A 21,317-nucleotide genomic window follows, 5' to 3' on the forward strand; every position below is an offset into this window, starting at 1 on the left:
AACTACAACTCAAAAATAGACTCCTACTGGTCCAGAATAAAGGAAGCTATTGAAGTAGCAGCAAAAGAATAAATAGAAACAGCAACTTGTGTCCGTAAAATCATTGGATTGACAATGAATGCAAGAATGTAGTGACAACAAAAAATGAAGCTTATCTACAGAAAAATGCTTAACCGACGAACTAGAACAACTGTAGACAAAATTACCAGACAAAGAGAAGAGAAGAAAAGAGGATAATTCAAAGCAAATAGAGGATAAAAACAAGGCAGTCTGAATGGTGATCTATTAACAACAAGGAAATATATATTGAATCGATGGGTGGAATACTTTAACTGGGTACATAATATAAAGGAAGAGGAATAAACCCTCTAAGACGAAAAAGATGAGGTAAGCGGGACAGACGAGAGGGCAAAGGAACCAGCAATAATTCTTGAAGTTAAAAAACCAGGCAGAAACAAATCACGCGAGATAGATCCAGCTGGATTCTTTCTGATTTTTTCTGGTAGAGATTTGATAATATGGTAAAGCTATTGCCAAATCCCCAGATAGAGTGGCAACCTTGTAACGCTGATAGCACTTGAAATTGAAGAAAGTCCTTTTGCCACAATGTTTAGCATTTTGTATGATTATAAATAATATAACGGTTTTTTCATTTTTATTATTTTAAAGTTATTCCTGTTTTTTAGCGAGAGTAATATTGATATAGTACCAACTGATAACTCAAATTTCGATAGAATGAATTCCAGGTTTATGTCTGACGACACAGATCATCATTTAAATCAAGAAAGAATTGAAGAACAAAATAACTTTGACGATATAGATGGTTCTTCAAGAAGTGCCGAAATGGATTCCTATGAAAAAGGATATTACGGAGATGAGTATCCACGGTAAGCTTGTATAAATTTATTCTATTCTAATTAATTTCACTATTTCGAATAGTAAAATATTTTATTTACTTCCGTTGGGAAACAAATAAACTGCATATTTTGAAAATATGATCTTTTCTATCTTCGTCATTCCCTTTGCCTTATCCCTATGCGGGGTCGGCTTCCCTAATTGCATTCTCCACACAATTCTCTCTTGGGTCATATCAATGTTAATCCCCTTTACCAACATGTCCTGCCTTATCGTCTCCCCCCAGGTCTTCTTTGGTCTTCCTCTCCTACTCCTTCCAGGAATCTGCACTTCAGCTATTCTTCGTATTGGGTGATTAACGTCTCGACGTCGAACATGACCAAACCATCTTAACCTATGCTCTCTTATTTTGGCATCAATTGGTGTCACACCTAGACTTCCCCTAATATACTCATTTCTAATTTTATCCTTCTTTGTCACTCCACTCATCCATCTAAGCATTCTCATTTCCGCCATATGCATTCGTTGTTCCTCTTTCTTTTTCACTGCCCAACATTCAGTTCCGTACATCACAGCCGGTCTTATGGCTGTTTTATAGAATTTTCCCTTCAGCTTTATTGGAATTTTTCTGTCACACAACACACCACTCGCTTCTTTCCACTTCATCCATCCAGCCCTAATTCTACTGCATGCATCTCCATCTATTTCTCCATTACTCTGTAATACCGATCCTAGGTACTTAGAACTATTGGTTTTTGACACAATCATTTCACCATCCAAAGATACCATTTTATTTGTAGTAACTCCATCTTTAAATGAACATTCCAAATACTCTGTTTTTGTCCTACTAAGTTTTAAACCTTTTTCCTCCAGAGCTTGTCTCCACTGTTCCAGTTTTTGTTCTAAGTCTCTTTCACTATTTCCTATTAACACTACATCATCAGCATACATTAGGCACCATGGAATGCTACCCTGTAGTTTCGCTGTTATCTGGTCCAAAACTAATGAGAATAAATAAGGACTAAGCACCGAGCCTTGGTGCAATCCTACTTTCACCTGAAATTTATCAGTCTCTCCCACACCTGTCCTAACACTAGTCGTTACTCTCTCTTACATATCTCTCACAATCTTTACATATTCGCCAGGGACTCCTTTCTTATTGAGTGCCCACCACAGAATCTCTCGAGGAACTCTATCATATGCTTTCTCAAGATCAATGAACACCATATGAGCGTTGGTCTCTTTATTCCTGTATTTTTCCATCAGTTGCCTTACAATGAAAATTGCATCTGTTGTTGATCTGCCCTGCATAAGCCAAATTGATTATCGGATATTTCGGTTTCTTCACGTATCCGTCTATCAATTACTCTCTCCCATATTTTCATGGTGTGGCTAAGTAGTTTTATAGCCCTGTAGTTTGTACATTGTTGTATGTCTCCCTTGTTTTTGTAGACAGGTACTAGTATACTGCTTCTCCATTCGTCTGGCATTTGTCCAACTTCCATAATTCTATTAAATATACCTGCTAGCTAACTTATTCCTGTCTCTCCCAATGCTCTCCATACTTCCCCAGGAATGTCATCTGGTCCGACTGCTTTTCCTTTCTTTATTTTTTGAAGCGCTTGAGCCACTTCCTCGTTTGTTATTCTGGTAACCATTGCTGTTACTGTCTCCGTTAACTCCACAGGCTGTCTGTCAAATTCTTCATTTAATAAGCTGTCAAAATACTTTCTCCATCTCTTTTTGACATGCTTTTCGTGAATTAGTATTTTATTATTTTCATCTCGGATACATCTAATCTGATTAAAATCTCTTGCTTTCTTTGCTCTCTGTTTGGCTATTTTATATATCTTTGCTTCGCCTTCCCTGGTATCAAGTTGATCGTATAGGTTTGAATACCCTTCTGCTTTAGCTTTTGCTACTGCTACTTTCACTTCCTTTTTGGCGACCATATAGTTTTGAAGATCTATGTCCGATCTGGTTTCTTGCCACTTTTTATATAATTTTCCCTTCTCTTTTATTTTTCCTTGTACTTCATTTGACCACCTTCATTTGACCACCATGATCTTTTCTACCTTACTTGTCAAAAAATGAATCCTTATTCTTCTCCTTCAAGTGCCCCTCCTAAATGTAGGTTGACCACTGCAATTGCAAACTCTTCTCTGTCTTCAGCTGTTCTTACTACTAGTTCAAAATTTAGCCTTGTCCATTGCCGGATGTTTCTTGGCTATGGTAGTCTTTTCCTTTCTTTTCCTTTCTCTCCTTCGATCTTTCCTTGCAGTATTAGTTGAGCATATTGGTACTTATTATTTTTCAGTATGTTGCCTAGGTATAATGTTTTCCTAACTTTCATTACGTAGAAAAGTTTCCTTTACTTGCTTATTATATGCAGCACTTCTTCGTTTGAGGTAAGCGATGTATATAAAGTCTTGAGGATTATCTGGTAGATCCACATTTCAAAGGCCTTCAATCCACGTTTTAACCACTTAGAGAAGAGTCGACCAGACTCTTCTCAGTATTATTTTGATAATCAGTCGAAGTTCGAGTTTTATTCAAGAATCACATAGCAGTCTTTTCATTCTTTCAAAAGATTTTCTGGCCTATTTTATTCTCAATCTTATTTAAGATCAGGATTTAGACAGCTATCGATTCACCATCCCAGGCCAGGTATTTAAACTTGTTGATCTGTTCTAAAATGGAGGTCCTAAAACACCCATATGTTGTGCAAAGTTGAGGTATATTTTTTTGAGGTTTCTTTTTATATCAAATTGCTCGTTGTAGACCCAAGTCGGAATACGCAGTCTACACCGTTTCATTGACATATCTGATGCTAATGAAATCTCAAATATATCAAAGATCATTGCTGAAGATGATGTGGATGTGGAGTTTGTAGAGGCAAAAGGTTCATCAGGTCGTCGACGTACATAGGCTGTTTTCTAGGGAAAGCTATTCCTGACAAGCTCTGTAGGTAGATTGGAATTCTGAAACCGTTTTTAACATAGCCCTCACTAATTCTTTAACATTCATTTGCCTAGCTTCATTGAGAAATTTCATTGTCTTAAAATTTGAGTGCAAGGATAAAGTCCGAGAAAGCGTTCAATCGCATATTTTCGTAAGTTTTTTTATTATCCATCGCTCATGTTCTTATATCTTAAAAGTTCCATATTTATTTGGTTTGCTCCTGTTACTTTTCTATTCTTTCATGTTGTGATTGCCTTGGTTGATTCTTCCATTGATATTGTTTATTTTTGGACAGCCTGTAAAATTGTATTGGATTATATTTTCAGACCTTACAATAGACCAAATTTGTACCATCAATACCACAGAGATCCTTGCAACAAACATCTTCCAGTCAAAGAAATACCAAAAACAAAACCACACTTGCCCCATCATCATATAGAAAGCCACATTCCTGGTTTTAAAGGATTATTTCCTCATCAATTTTTACCAAGAACATCAGAATTCGATGAGGAGCCTGACGACTTTGATCAACATCTTGTGTTTGAGCCAGTCGATGGAGCCCATGAGGATGACAGTCCTAGTACGGATAGTAACGATGAAAGGGTAAGCAAAAAAATATGTCAACTAGTTTTGAAAGTTTTTGCTATGTCTATGAATGTCAAAACCAAACTATAATATGTAGATTTAAAAAACAACTTTATTTTGTAGGTTGGAACAATCCATCTTCTTCCTTTTACACCTTTAAACCCTGATGAACCAGCACCATACCAAAACCCAAGATATTTTAATCCGCTAAAAGCAGAAAACCAACAAAAAATCATTCATTTAATTGAAAAAGAAGAAGATTTCCTTAAACTGATGCTAGAAAAACTTGATCGAGTTGCTTATAAGTTTGCTGATCCATTCACACCAAAGCAACTGCCTGAGAAACCGTATAAAGCATATTCTGACTACCCAGACAGCTACAAGGATTATAAAGTACGATAAAATTTATTTTCTATTGGACAAATACTAAGTTTATTTTTGTTTTATAGCTCCCTGAAGGTTATTCTCACCAATATTTAAAACTATTACCTGCAAACTACCAACAGGCACTATAGACCAGGGCGCATCTGTAAAAATATTAGTACATTTGGACGTTGAGAGGTGACTCAAATTTTTTTGCAGAAATTGCTTGGCAATAAATCAAATAATAATATTTGAGTTATCCTCCCTCTCAAAAAGGTCCGGAACATTGTTTAAATATTCAAAATGTCAAAAAATTAAGGAAAAATTCGATTTTTTTCTTCGTTTTTTGATTATAACTTTAAAAGTATTCATTTCCGAGAAAAGTTTGATATAAAAGTTGCGTAATTAAATTTCCTACAATATTTAATTGGTTAAAAATTTAAAAAATAGTCACCCTTGTTGGAAAATAGCAATAATTGCGAAAAAACCATACAAAAACAAGTATTCGCATTTTACGTTTTTCAATCATTTATGCTATACTTAGGACCTTCATATTTCACCCAGAAAAACTATATGATACAGTAAAACAACACCGTAAATTTCATTAAGATCGGTTCAATAGATTTTGCAAAATAAATTTTGCAATCCAGCTTTCGCAAAAAAATTCATTTTTTCAAAATGTTACAGGACTGAAAATAAAGCAGATAGCAAGTTGAATTTTTTGTTGCTTATAGAAGCTTACTGTACCTTTCATTTGCAATTTGCAAAATTAAAATCAATTAACACCACGGCGTCAGGAATTTTTTTAAATAAATATTAATTATTGGTGCTACGCGCAGGACAGCGGATAGTTTGTTCTGATTGGGCATTCCAATGACCTTTGATAATGATTGATACATTTTAATTTTTATTACATTTCGATATAAATAAATAAATTTGTTTATTGCAAAATAAAAACACATACTTTGTCATTTGAAATAACACTTTTATTAGCAAAAACTTTCTTTGTTCATATATTTTAACTTAGAGAATAAAAGTTTATTATTTTTAAACATATGCAATTGTTTAAACAATATTTCACAAACAATAATAAAATTAGTTTGATTTTTGTGGAATTAAAATATTAAAATATAACAGAATATAGAGTAAGAAAATAATATATTAGATAAAGATTGGAAGAAATTTTGGTGGAAATCAACTTGTGTGAATCGAACACCGCTGTCCTGCGCGTAGCACCAAAATTTAATGTTTATTTAAAAATTTCCTGACGCCGTGGTAATTAATCGATTTTAATTTTGCAAATTGCAAATGATAGGTACATTACACTTCTATAAGCAAAAAAATTTCAACTTGCTATCTGCTTTATTTTCAGTCCTGTAACATTTTGAAAAAATGAATTTTTTTTGCGAAAGCTGGATTGCAAAATTTATTTTGCAAAATCTATTGAATCGGTCTTAATGAAATTTACAGTATTGTTTAACTGTGTCATAAAGTTTTTCTGGGTGAAATATGAAGTTCCTAAGTATAGCATAAATGGTTGAAAAACGTAAAATGCGAATACTTGTTTTTGTATCGTTTTTTCGCAATTTTTGCTATTTTGCAACTAGGATGACTATTTTTTAAATTTATAACCAATTCTATATTGTAGGAAATTTAATTACACAACTTTTATGTTAGTGCAACTTTTCTCGGAAATGCATACTTTTAAAGTTATAATCAAAAAACCAAGAAAAACATCGAATTTTTCCTTAATTTTTTTACATTTTGATTATTTAAACAATATTCCGGACTTTTTGAGAGGGAGGATAACTCAAATATTATTATTTGATTTATTTTCAAGCAATTTCTGCAAAAAAATTTGAGTCACCTCTCAACGTCCGTCTCAAAACAGATGCGCCCTGGACTACTATGACTATCAGAATAGCTAAAAATTTTGAGTTTCACCTTTTTCGGTCGGTCCATTCCTCCTCATTTTGTGGCTTTATCTCTCATTATTCCTCTGATTACTTTCCTCCATTCTAATTCTCGTGTTCCTGTCCTTTTTTATTCCATGGAACATAGATTAATGTCTGTTTTGGCCATCGTTTGTCTTTCATTGTCATTATATATCCCTACCATAAAAATTGTTTGGATCCTATTGTATCTACGGTATTATAAATCCTTCGTGTTCTTCCCTATTTCTCCATTTGTAAAGTAATCAGATCTGGATATCCGATAAGCTCTTCGTACCACTTCCAGTTATTTCATTTCTTCCATTATCATTTGCTAACATTCAGACCTGTACGTCAAAATTGGTTCTACAACCGATTTGTAAATTGTCATTTTTGTTCGTAAACTAATTTTAGTAAATCGAAGTAATGAGTTTAGTGTTTGTACCACATTTCGGTCCTATTGTATTTTCTGCTAAATGTTCCGTTTCCATGTTCCTTCCTTCGCTATTTCTTCTTCTTCAGGTGCCATAATCACCATCATATCTATTTTAATTTTTGTGGCAGTAGCTCTAAATAGTTGTTTTGAGCTGCATCCAAACCATTCTCTCAGATTCTTCAGCCATGAAATTCGTCTTCTTCCGATGCTTCTTCTGCCATCTATCACTATTTCTTTCCCTAGGCATTTAAATCCTTCGCATTTTTTTTTATATTTCTAATCGAGATTGTTGTGGGTCTCTTTCTTTTCCTTTACTTTGAGATATTCCCTTTGTTAATGTCGATGGTGTGTCTCCAATTTTTGTATTCTTTTCTTTTATCGCTTCTTGTTCTCGTCTTCTTTTTCTGGATAGAGCTTTTACACTTCAAGCTACAATCTTCTGGATTTTTTTTGTTTGATTAGCCATTTATTAAATATCTCCGTCAACAATTCTACTGGGATTGATGGTCCAAGTCTTATTAATTCAATGGGGATGCTTCCAGGTCCTATGGCTTTGCCGTTTTCCATTTCCTTTAAGCTTCATCTTATCTCGTCCATACTGATTGGTTGTACTTCGCCTTCGTCTATTGGATCTGTATTGAAGTCTCTGTAATTTATCTCGCAATGTGATCTTGCTTCTTTCATTAGGGATTTGGAATATACTTACAAATCTGACATACTTAAAGGGGTTTAATCTCTTTGTTCCTTGTGATTTTTTCTGAGGTTTACTATAAACTTTTATCCTACGGTTCGTTGTTTCTTTTGGTCATCGCTTAAGTTTTCTTAACTACCTTATTCCAGTAATATAAGTAGTGTATGTTCTTCAGTGCTGTGGATTTTTCGTTTGTAGCCAGATTCAATAGGCTTTCTTGTTGGTATGTTTAATAACAAACATTTAAAATTTGATTATATTTTGTAGATCGACAAGCCCTCTAGTGATTACCCTCAATCCTACCCAGAGCCAGCAACTTACTCATATCCTGAAGCTCACCACTACAAACCACTGATAGAATCTATAGTCAAACGGCTGCTAAATTTAGAAAAGCAAAAACTGGACGATATCAGCCATAAATTCATTCATCCACATTTTGTACCATACAATGACGTTAAGTACCCAAACGCATTAAATTGTAAGAATGAATTGCTTGATATCAAAAAAGATGGACTGAAACATTTAATCAGCGTGGAAAAACGGAAGCTAGAAGATATAGCTGACATATTTTTAGCACCATTTACTCAACCAATACCAAAAAAACCAACTTCATATCAAAAAGAATATAGATCAAATGATAAAGTACATGTTAAAGGTGACGAGACTAATTTAACTCCAGCGGTTGATTCTAACACTCTTCCTGATCAACAAGATACACTTCCTACAGTTTATCCAATAGATAATGCGAAACAAGACAATGACAAAGCAGACACACAAAACTTACAACCTGCTGGGTCTTTACCAACGGATAATCCTGAGACCGAAAATAATTTAGGACCATTACCTCCTTCAGCTGCAGTTCAACTGTTACCAGTAGAAGATAGTTCAAACACTCATCCATCAGAACAATCTGGAATAGAGCAAAACGTTGAAACCAATCCTCCAGCATCGCAGGTTCCCAGTCAAGGACATTTATTCAAATCAGAGCTTGAAAGAGTAGACCAAAGTGCCAAAGAAATTATCAACGAAGCGTCTGCTGTAGTTGATGCCTTAAGTCCTGTCAACAATCTCGATCGCTATTCGCAGCTAATTGCTGATGAAATAAAAAAACTCAAGGAAGCTACTAGGAAAGAGTCTGGCTCTGATGACATGCTGAGGGAAACTTATCATGAAGAAGATCGTCTGTCTGAAGGAGCACCATTTGATTTAGGCGATAATTGGTAAGTTTATTAAAATAAATCAAAGCAGTAAATAAAATTGTAATTTTGAACTATGGATTATTATAGATACATACAGGATAAATGTGTCCCTATTGATATACAGGGTGTTTCAAAAAAAGGTAACCCCGTCTCTAGGGTAGGTAAAAAACTGAAAAATAATTGGGGTTTGCCTAGTAAAAAATTTTTGTAACACCATCCGTTTTCAAGATACAGGGCGTTGAAGGAAAAAAAAATTTACGCATTTTTTACGATTTTGCCGAAACTACTGGCCACATTATAATGAAATTTTATACGAATATGTTTTGGAAGCTGATACATCCCATGAATTTGCTTTTATATCTGATTCTCATAGAGGGAGCTAGTTACACGGATCGTACTAAGTATTAGTCAATATAACTTTTTTAAGAGTATAATTATTAATCAAAATTTCAAGTAAACTTAAACATCATTCAATTTTACACGAAAAATGTACTCTTGGTAAAACTCCATACTGTGTACCGTTTTCGGAATATTTTGATTTGAAAATTATGAAGTAATAATTGATGCTGGTAGTAATGATAAAGTTCTAATAGGTACACCTCTATTTTCTCCAAGTGTGCCACGGAAATCTGACATTTAGTGATTGTTATGACGATAAATCAAAAATAATTAGAGTTTTGAAACCTTGTTATTTGTAAAATCAAATCAAAATGTACTCAAATGTTGAATACACTGACATGTTATTAACCTTAGGCGAATGTTTAGGATGTTCTAGGGCAGCTGTGACACGTTATGCAGAAAAGTTTCCTAGAAGAAACTTACAAACCAAGTAAAAAAACATTTAGAGCCGTTGAACGACGTTGTCGAGAAACTGGGAATGTGAGACCAAATAAAATAAATTCTTGTAGACCAAGAACAACAAGAACAATTAATAAAGAAAATAATATTTTAAGTTTACTTGATCAAGATCCAACAGTTAGCGTAAGGAATATAGCAAGACAAACAAATATTTCTTCTTCAAGTACTTGGCGGATACTGAAAGAACAGCAACTACATCCTTATCATTACAGACAAGTCCAAGAGCTGCCAGATGATCTACCGGTTAGAGTGGATTTTTGTGAAACATTGCAACAAAGGACAGCCCACAATCAAAATTTTTTAAAATGCATTCTTTTTACGGACGAGGCCACCTTTACGCGACAATGTATGTTTAACTCACATAATGCACACTACTGGTGTGATGAGAATCCACGGGTCAAAAGGGTATCACATTACCAACACTCATTTAAAGTTAATGTTTGGGCAGCAACTTTAGGTAACAAATTAATAGGTTATCATATTCTACCTGGAAATTTAAATGGTGATATGTATCTTGATTTTTTAAACAATTCCTTATTCGAGATATTAGAAGATTTAACGCTAAACGAGCGAAGATCTTTATTTTTTATGCACGATGGAGCTCCACCACACTTTGATAGAAGGTGTCGTAATTGGTTGAGTAATCATTTTCCGAATCGATGGATTGGTAGAGGTGCAGAAGCTCCGATTCATTGGCCTCCTCGGTCATGCGATTTTAACCCTTTGGACTACACAGTTCGGTCGTATATTACGGAAAAAGTCTATGCTACAGAGGCAAATTCACGTCAAGAATTGGAAGAAAGAATTCAACGTCAATTTAATGACATCATAGCTGATCCCCTACCGTTTAGAAGGTTAATGGAATCTTTAGAAAAAAGAATAGACTTGTGTATTCGCGAAAACGGAGGACATTTTGAACACTTACTGTAATTGAATTTTATTTTATGTTCTTAGTCATTAATTTAATTTTCTTCTTGTGAGTTTTGTTTAATTACTAACTACTTTATAACAGCATCAATTATTACTTCATAATTTTCAAATCAAAATATTCCGAAAACGGTACACAGTATGGAGTTTTACCAAGAGTATATTTTTCGTGTAAAATTGAATGATGTTTAAGTTTACTTGAAATTTTGATTCATAATTATACTCTTAAAAAAGTTATATTGACTAATACTTAGTACGATCCGTGTAACTAGCGCCCTCTATGAGAATCAGATATAAAAACAAATTCATGGGATGTATCAGCTTCCAAAACATATTCGTATAAAATGTCATTACAATGTTGCCAGTAGTTTCGGCAAAATCGTTAAAAATGCGTAAATTTTTTTTCCTTCAACGCCCTGTATAATGAAAACGGATGGCGTTACAAAAATTTTTTACTAAGCAAACCCCAATTATTTTTCAGTTTTTTACCTACCCTAGAGACGGGGTTACCTTTTTTTGAAACACCTACTATACAGTCTTATTCCGTTCTAGTAGTTCTTACAACCTATGCCGCATCCCTCATTTCAATCTCCATCTTTTTTGGTCGGTCCAATCCTCCTCAGTTATGGCTCTATCTCCATTATTTCTTTGATTCCTTCTCTCCATTCTAGATCTCTCCATACTGGTCTTACTCTCCTTCTTCTATTCCATGGAACATAGCAACATGCCCGTGCCATAAAAGTTGTTTGGATTCTATTGTATTTACGATAGATTAAGTCGTTTCTGCTCTTCTTCTTATTTCTTCATTTGGGATGTAATTAAATCTTAAAATACGACACGCTTTTCTTAGGTAGTCCATTTCTACCACTTTCAGTTTTTCCGTAACACAAGATCTGTCAAGTGATCAAGTCAGCACTGAATCAACTCTAATCTTCTATGTCCTCATATGTTTTCGATTCGTTCTTTTATTTATTTTATCAATCCATCGTACAACCTCCCTACTAAGCTAATAACGCTCTTACCTCTGTAAATTCTATATTTCTTTTGGTCTCCTTCTTTGTGAATAGAGCTTATATGCGCCAAACTCCAATCTTCTGGAATATGTTCTTGTTTGATTAGACATTTATTAAAGATCTCTGCCAACGATTCTCTTAGTATTGGAGGTCCAAGTGTATTAATTCAGTGGATGTTTCCAGGTGCTGTGGCTTTCCAGTTTTGCATTTCCTTTGAGCTTCGTCTTATCTCGTTCACACTGATTGGTTGTATTCCATCTTCGTCTATTGGATTTCTCTCTGTAATTTATTTCGCAATGTGGTCTTGCTTCCGCCAATAGGGATTTGTAATAGTCTTCCCATACTTATGGGGTTTAATCATGTTTCTTTGTGATCTTTTCTTTCTTATAAACGTCCACGCTTCAGATACTCGAGAGTTCCACCCATATATTTGTTTATTTCTTCACATTTTTTGTCCCACCTTTAGTTTTTTTCTTTTGACTGCAGTTTTATTAACTTCCCTTTTCCAGTAGGTGTATGTTCTTCAGTCTTCTGGATTTTGTGTTTGTAGCCAGATTCGATAGGTTTTTTTTCTTGTATTTACCAACTCTCTTATTTCTTGTAATCACCACTCCGGATCTTGGTTTCGAAGATTATGGCTCAGATCCAGGTCCAGGTCTAGATCTAGTCGAAGATTATGGAAGATCCACAATTATTGTCCTTGTGCTGCCTTATTTATTTCTTTTATTTGGCAGTATAGTTCTTCTTTTATATTAACAATAACTTTTTTCATTTCAGGTCATCTCTACCCGAAGATTCCTTCATCGAAAACAATCCTTTGTTAGGCCACATTATTACAGTACCCAACAACTACGACTACCATAGAAGAACACGAAGCGTAGCTCAGAACTTAACAGCTGACGAATATTTGAATATTTTTTTAAGCGAAGGAAAGCAAATGTTAAAACCTGCGCAAAAACTTGGCGCAAGTAACGACGATATTTTGATGTTAGGTTATTTGGGAAATATTATAATAGAAAGTATACAAAGGAGACTGAATATGAGCAGCATCAACAACACAAGTCATAGCAATAGCAGCAGTGTTAGACGTAAACGACATGATGTTCCTGTAGAAACGTAAGATTAATATTATAATATTTTATAGACTAAGAACAGAAACAGATGCCACTCTGTAGAGCTACTGAGTGAATAAGTGGCTGGCCACTGTCGGCGATCCTCGCTGATAGTGGCGTCCATTACAAAATCATTGGCGCTACAGAATCGCCTGTCTAAGCCACTTTGTGGATCCAATCAGTAGCGCTGCAGAGTGGCGTCTGTTTCTGTTCTCAGTTTCACTTACTTTTTTGGGATCCGATACCTTCTTCTTCTTGCAGTACCGTCTCCTATCGGAGGTTGGCTACCATCACAGCAATCTTAACTTTGTTGGCTGCAGCTCTGAACAACTGTATTGAACTGCACCCATACCACTCTCTTAAATTTCGCAACCAGGAAATCCTCCTACGTCCCACATTTCTCTTTCCCGAGATTTTTCCTTGGATGATGAGTCTTAGCAGAGAGTACTTTTCTCCTCTCATTATGTGGCCTAGATATTCCAGTTTTTTCGTTTGTATGGTTTTTATGACTTTGCAATCCTTCCCCATCTTCAGCAGAACATCTTGATTTGTTACTCTTTCTGTCCATGGTATTTTCCACATTCTCCTTTAACACCACATCTCGAATGCCTCAATGTTTTTGATGTTTATCTTTTTCAGCGTCCAAGCTTCCATGCCGTACAGCAGAACGGAGAAAACATAGCACCTCAACATTCTTGTTCTTAAGTTTATATTTATGTCCCGGCTGCATAGGAACTTTGTCATTTTGACAAGCGATTGTCTCGCTATCTCTATTCGCCTCTTGATTTCTCTTGTCTGGTCATTAGTATCAGTGAAGCAAACCCCTAAATATTTGTAGGGCGTAACTCTTTCAACTGGCTGATTATTTATTGTTAAATTCACATTGGTGTATAGTTTCTTCGTTACAATCATGAATTTAGTCTTTTTGATGTTCAGTTTTAGACCATATTTATTGGAATGAGTGTTTATGTTTTCCATCAAATACTGTAAATTTGCTAGGTTATCTGCTACTATTAGCGTGTCATCAGCGTATCGTATATTGTTAATTAACTCTCCGTTAATGTTCATACCAATATTTTGCTCTAGGAGTGCTTCCTGACATATTGTTTCGCTATATATATTGAATAGTAGTGGAGAAAGCACACAACCCCGACGCACACCTCGACGAATCTCAATTTCTTCTCAAGCTATAGGAATTATATCGGCAATACGATATATTTTAAGTTTTCTCAGCATTTTTCTCTTAAGTTAAATCAATTAAAGGGTTGTTTGGGGGTGAAGGGGATGAGCTCAAAAATCGAAACTATATCATTTCAAGAGCTCATAAATAGCTCGTAATTCTGCCGCAAAAATTGATTCAATATTCCTATTTTTAAGTAGTGGGAGGGGCTGACTCAGCCCTCCCCTCACTAAAATATAAATTCCTTCTCAGTGGAACGAGCTCAAAATTTTTAATTTGCGGAATATGAGAGCTCATAAATAGCTCGTAAATCAGGGCTATTTGTTTTTTAATTTTTGCAAGTGGGGGGGGGGGGCAGCTCAACACGGGTGTTTGGAACGAGAGATACGTTATTTGAGATGAAAGTACTTACTGAAATATATATTCGTAGACATTTACTGTTGTTTTATTGACTTTCAGCAGGCATTGGCTGGCATAATATTGGCTTGGGTGGAATAGACGTTCGCAGAACTGCAAAGTAATAGAATAAACAACATCAGGTTTAGTAAAAGGTTTGGAATCACAGGATCTTAATATTAAAAGAGGAGTACAATGGGAATGTTTCCTGTCGCCACTGCTTTTCTAGGTTTAGCCGAAAGAATTTTCAGAAATGCACTTTCTGAAAAACAAGAAGGAATAATTTTGAACGGTGAAGTCATCAATAATTTGCGATATGCAGAGTACACAGTACACCTAGCTTCTATTCAAGAAGATCTACAAGCATTACTTGACAGTGCCGTTGAGAGCTGTAAGGAAGTAAGACTGGATCTGAACATACGGAAAACCAAAATACTCGTAATAAGTAAACAACAGAATATAAAACCGTCTCTATATGTAAATAGTACCAAAATTGAGCATGTTGATCAAATGTTTTACCTTAAAAAATGTTTTACCAGTTAAATTGTAACGTCAATATTGCCCATTGCACTCACTCCATTGGTCATCCTCTCGAACATGAACATGAAGTTTTTCATCTGTTCGTTTACGGTTGCTATGAGATTTGCCGTTTCGTTGTTTTGTTTAGATTCATCTGTCTTCTTTGTTATTTGTGCGTAGCTTTTGACGGTACTTCTGTCTGTTGGTGCGTGTTCTTAGAGAGTCAGGGAAAGCCGCATTTAGTAGGATGTCAAAAGTATTATGTAACAGAGACATAAAATTAACATTACGGATCCGCCTACTTTGCTGCTACGTGTTTTCGGTCTTACTTATGGTGTCAATAGTCCGTTCTTTAACGGCAAAATATTGCAAAACTTCTAAATTTTAAAGAACCGCTTGGATTGGCATGAAATTTGGCATACACATAGCTAACAAGTCAAAGAAAAAAAGTGATATTGTGCCGACATGTGCTTTTGCCCTGGGGGTGGTTTTCACCCCCTCTTGGGGGTGAAAAAATATTCGTCCAAAGTAAGTCCGGAAATGAATAAACTGACTAATTTTAAGTAAATTTTGTTCTATAGAGTTTTTCACTAAGTCAATACTTTTCGAGTTATTTGCCAGTAAATATGTTGATTTTTTCAACAAAATAACCACGCCTTTAGACGGTTTTTCGCCAATAACTCAAATAGTAAGTATTTTACCGAAAAAACATTCTTAGCAAAAATATAGCCCGTAAAAAAATTTTAAAAAATCGTGTATACTTTACTATACGTAGTAGGTAGAAGCAGAGTTATAGCTAATGAAAAATAGGTTCATATTCGTCAAATTCCAAATGGAATGCTTTAACATGAAATAACCAAAATTGAAGCACATTTCGGGGAAACTTATTACAACTTATTTAAAGTGTTAAAAAAATGCTTCATTTTTGTCTTATAAAAAAATTTTTAGCATCAAAAGTAAACAAGTTACGCTCAAAATAAAATTAGTCCCTTTTTTTTGGTAAAAAAATCGGGAAAATCACCCCCTACTTAGTATCTCAAATGAACTTAATTGTTACGACTTAACAAGTTTTTTGATTCGTGTATATATTATTTATATATTCTGTAAGTTTCATCGGTTCAAAGTCGTTATTTTTGAAAGGGCTGTAGTTAAAAGGGGTTGAACGAGTCACTGATCACGAATGTATGCAAATTTAGAAACATCAAATCTTAATAAAATTTTGTTTAACAGAAAAACAAAAAAAAACATGATATTCAGAAAAGCAATACTGACTTTTTTTGTTTTTCGAGATTTTTGGTATTTCTAACAATTTTTAAGTTATTTTGAAAAAAAGCATATTTTTCAAAATTAGAATTTTTAAAAATTTTAATTTAAAACCAAATTTTTTTAAAAATAAGCACTTTGAATCGATGAAACTTACAGATCATATAAACACAACAAAAAGTAAAATAATTTGTGGAGCGGTAACGATTAATTTCATTTAAGTTGCTAATTAGGGGGTGGTCTTCCCGATTTTTTTTGCCAAAACAAAAGGGACCAACTTTATTTTGAGCGCAACTTACTTAAATTTAATGCTAGAGCCTTTTTATAAAAACAGAAAAAAAGATTTTTTAAACACTTTAAAAAAGCTATAATGGGTTTTCTACAAAAAGTGCTTATGGTAGGGGAGCCCAAGCGGGGATTTTTGCAGTTACTCAAGCGCATCAGATTATTACATTGGGAGAAACCTTGTACCCTGAAAATGTACCTCTACCATATATTGGCTCTTAATGCAGAGTTCGTTAAGGGAGGGTCGAAAAAAAAATATATCCTTAGAAAAACTCGAAATCGTCAGATTAAGATAAGGTAAGTTAAGTACATGCAAAACAGTGTATATTTCAAAAATCTGACGATTTGAGCGGGGCGTAAAGAAATGGCTGAGTCTCAAAGTTTCACAAGAAAAAAACGAGTATTCCGCGAAATGAATGACAGACCAAAAAACTAAAAAATACGTACTCAATATTTTTCAAAAATCTATCGAATGATACCAAACACGACCTCTCACGGAGAGGGGTGGGGGTAAATTTAATATTTTAAATACAAATCCCGCGATATTTCGCGAAATGAACATCAGATAGAAACACTAAAAAATACACTTATTCAATATTTTTGAAAAATCTATCGAATGGCACCAAACACGAACCCCCACGGAGGTGGGGTGGGGGTTACTTTAAAATCTTAAATGGAGCCCCAATTTTGTATTGCAAATTTGGATTTCTTACTTAAAAATAAGTAACTTTTATTCGAAACATGTTTTCGAATTATGGATAGATGGCTTTATAATCTAAAAAACGATCGTTGGAAGTGGAAAATTAAATTTAAAATGGACAAGTCCCCACTAAAATGGAAAACTTTACTTAACTTTTTTTGATGTTGTTCTGAAGCTATTTTCTTGTGGCATTTTTACAATTTTAACTATTTAGAATGGGAAATAAGCCACAATATTATTAAAAAATGATTTTTATTAACGTTTCGACGCCCAAATCGGGTGCCGTTGTCAAAATACAAAATACTATTAATATAAACAAAAATGTTGTTGCTTAGTAAAAAAAATTCTTCTAATAATTTATTTAATTTGACTCATTTACATCGGCAATTCAGATACATATGATACATTTTAAAGTAGAAGACTTTAAAATGATATTGCCAATATTTATGAGTTGCGTTCCTGGGACGACTTTACTGAAAGATAGTTCATTCGATTACATGAAATCAACCCCAACTCAAGAATATCCGTCACAAAAAAATCATAGCATGTGATCTGTCTTTAAACAGACAACCACATGCAACGGTGACATTAAAATTCTCGCGTTAGAGATCTCATAGTAAATCACGAGGGAAAACCAGGAAAAACCTCGTGATACTATCCCGACATCGTAAGTATTTGGTCTTACATTTAATTTACTCTCAAAATTAATACCAAATTCTGACTTTACTATAATTTTGTTTAAATTATAAATAATATCAATAATACATGGGTATATAAGTAATACTAAAATATAAAATATGTACTAACTCGACTATTGACTTACTAATTGTGGTATTTTCTTTGTATTGACTTCCTCTTTCAGTATGGGTATCCACATCCTACTGCATTCCACCGAGGAATTTGCGACACAATTGGTTTCGTTTAGCATAATTAGAGCCGCTTCTTTGATTTTTCTCTTTTTACTATCTGTTTCTTTCAGGACTATACTTGAATTATATTATTATTTATTATTATATATAATTATATATAATTATATAATTACTATACAAATAGAGTTCAGTGGAGAGATTCAAGTATAGTCCTGAAAGAAACAGATAGTAAAAAGAGAAAAATCAAAGAAGCGGCTCTAATTATGCTAAACGAAACCAATTGTGTCGCAAATTCCTCGGTGGAATGCAGTAGGATGTGGATACCCATACTGAAAGAGGAAGTCAATACAAAGAAAATACCACAATTAGTAAGTCAATAGTCGAGTTAGTACATATTTTATATTTTAGTATTACTTATATACCCATGTATTATTGATATTATTTATAATTTAAACAAAATTATAGTAAAGTCAGAATTTGGTATTAATTTTGAGAGTAAATTAAATGTAAGACCAAATACTTACGATGTCGGGATAGTATCACGAGGTTTTTCCTGGTTTTCCCTCGTGATTTACTATGAGATCTCTAACGCGAGAATTTTAATGTCACCGTTGCATGTGGTTGTCTGTTTAATGACAGATCACATGCTATGATTTTTTTGTGACGGATATTCTTGAGTTGGGGTTGATTTCATGTAATCGAATGAACTATCTTTCAGTAAAGTCGTCCCAGGAATGCAACTCATAAATATTGGCAATATCATTTTAAAGTCTTCTACTTTAAAATGTATCATATGTATCTGAATTGCCGATGTAAATGAGTCAAATTAAATAAATTATTAGAAGAATTTTTTTTACTAAGCAACAACATTTTTGTTTATATTAATAGTATTTTGTATTTTGACAACGGCACCCGATTTGGGCGTCGAAACGTTAATAAAAATCATTTTTTAATAATATTGTGGCTTATTTCCCATTCTAAATAGTTATAACTTTTTTTGGTTTTAGGACCTACTCTTCACAACGCAATAGGTCCCCAAAGCGCTCGAGTGACTGCACATTTAGCATACTTTACTCCCCTACCATTAATTTTTTGGGTATTTCACGTCGAAATATTCTATTTGAAATTTGGGGAATATTAATCTATTTTTCATTGGCTATAACTCTGGTTCTACAAGGTCCAGAGACCTAACGCGTACAGCATCTTTTTACTTTTTTACAGGCTATATTTTCGTTAAGAACATTTTTTTCGACAAAATACCTACTTTTTTGTTGGTACGTGGTTATTTTGTTGAAAAATGAACATATTCACTAGCAAATAACTGGAAAAGTATTGACTTGGCGAAAAAGCTCTATAGAACAAAAGTTACTTAAAATTAGTCAGTTTACTCATTTCCGGATTTATTTTGGACATATATTTTTTCACCCCCAAGAGGGGGTGAAAGTCACCCCCAGGACTAAAGCACACATCGGCACAATATCACTTTTTTTCTTCAACATGTAAGCTATGCGTATGCCAAATTTCATGTCCATCCAAGCGGTTCTTTAAAATTTAGAGCAAAAACCGTAAAAGAATGTACTACAAGTCTAGGACTGTGCATAAAAGTGATCTAAATCGCCTTAAGGCTTTGGAAATGTGGTGCTATAGAAGAATTTTTAAAGTTTCTTGGGTGGAGAAGATTCGACACTCTACAATACTAGAACGTCTCAGCAAGACTACTTAGATTATAAAAAGCATCAAGAAGAGGAAGCTGGAATACTTCGAACATGTAATAACTGGTCCCAAATATAGGTTGGTACAAAAATATTAAAAATAGGCAAATACACTCCAGAACGAAGAAAGATTTCATGGTTAAAGAACTTTCGAGTTTGTTATGGACTTGATACAAGCATGTTATTTAGGGTAGCAGTAACTAAAATTAAGATGATGATGATCTGACTATGGGGGGATGAAGAAGGCTATGATGATAGCCAACGTTCTGAAAGTACACAGTACATGAAGAAGAAAAAATACTACATAAACTCTGAAGGTCTTACATGAACAAAATTTACTAATAATTCTTTTCCGTCTTTTACACTAATCGCAATATAATCAGAAAAAAACAAATAGTTTAAAACATTTTCTTATTGTTATATTATTTAACCTTTCGTAGAGAAATATTGTTAACACTCACTTGTTTTTTACTCCTGCTTTTAGCCTCTTAACGGATCCCACACTAAAAGTAGACGTACCGAAAGTAGTGGAAAACATTGGCACGTTTGCCAAAACGCTTCTCGATCACAAAGATACTCCCTTGTACCACATTCGCAACATTGTTGGCTCTTGTAAAGACGTGGCGCTTGCCACCATAAAAATACCGAACCAAAATTTCATAGCGCCTTCCGGGTACAATATTGTTGATAACCCAAACAAGGATAATACGATATTGGAAAGTGCTTATCCTGATATATCTTCCAGATTTGGCGACGAGTGCGAGGGAGAGAGCGAGAGAGTAGGACAGGATTGGCCGCAGGTCTTGGTAGAGAATACTTTTCAAAACGTAAGTGTTGGTTTTGGGGAACTTGTAATTTAACACAATAAATGAATCTTTTAAAATATTTTATAGACGTAATATAAACAAGCTGAAAATGCGAGCATTATCATAACGAAAACTTTCTTTATTTACGTATTTTAATTCGTAATATGGAAAATTGCTATTATGAAAAGTAGTTTAGAATTAATAATTATGTTTTAATGTGCAATTATATCATTCTAATTTAAATGTTATGAACTATAAAGGTAGTTTACTCTTGATCTAAATTTATATTTTAATATACCTCGTATAAAATTAATAAAACTCTATATAATATGTTGGTTGCATCATAAATCTTAGAACATGAATAGCTTTTTATGAAGAATAACTTTTCTTCGTCAAATTAAAAATAAAATAGTTATAAATGAAAATGTTGTTGGTATCCATAATTTGAGAAAAATCTTCAAATATTTTTTTCCATTAGAATTGCACATATCAGACCATATTTTTTTATACCAAACAATATTATTTCATATAATGTCGGTTCTCTAAACTCAGACACAACTGGCAAGTGATTTTAGTCAATAATCAAAAAATAATAATTACTAATTAGTTAATAATTACTAAATAATTAGTAATTTTGCCAATTTTGTCAAAATTCG

The 21,317-nt window shown here is 33.9% G+C and overlaps 1 protein-coding gene across 1 annotated transcript in view; it reads left to right on the forward strand.

The window, feature by feature from the left end:
- The first annotated feature begins 382 nt into the window (after positions 1-382).
- LOC114327359 (uncharacterized) overlaps positions 383-21,317 on the forward strand; it is a 36,457-nt gene continuing 15,522 nt past the window's right edge. Inside the window, exons 1-7 of the mRNA XM_050656033.1 lie at positions 383-387; positions 687-887; positions 4,143-4,419; positions 4,525-4,794; positions 8,090-9,042; positions 12,597-12,935; positions 20,340-20,682. Of these exons, the coding sequence (XP_050511990.1) occupies positions 383-387; positions 687-887; positions 4,143-4,419; positions 4,525-4,794; positions 8,090-9,042; positions 12,597-12,935; positions 20,340-20,682 (2,388 nt within the window). The remainder of the gene's footprint in view (positions 388-686; positions 888-4,142; positions 4,420-4,524; positions 4,795-8,089; positions 9,043-12,596; positions 12,936-20,339; positions 20,683-21,317) is intronic.

The sequence above is a fragment of the Diabrotica virgifera genome, chromosome 7, assembly GCF_917563875.1.
Source record: "Diabrotica virgifera virgifera chromosome 7, PGI_DIABVI_V3a".
Lineage (NCBI taxonomy): Eukaryota > Metazoa > Arthropoda > Insecta > Coleoptera > Chrysomelidae > Diabrotica > Diabrotica virgifera.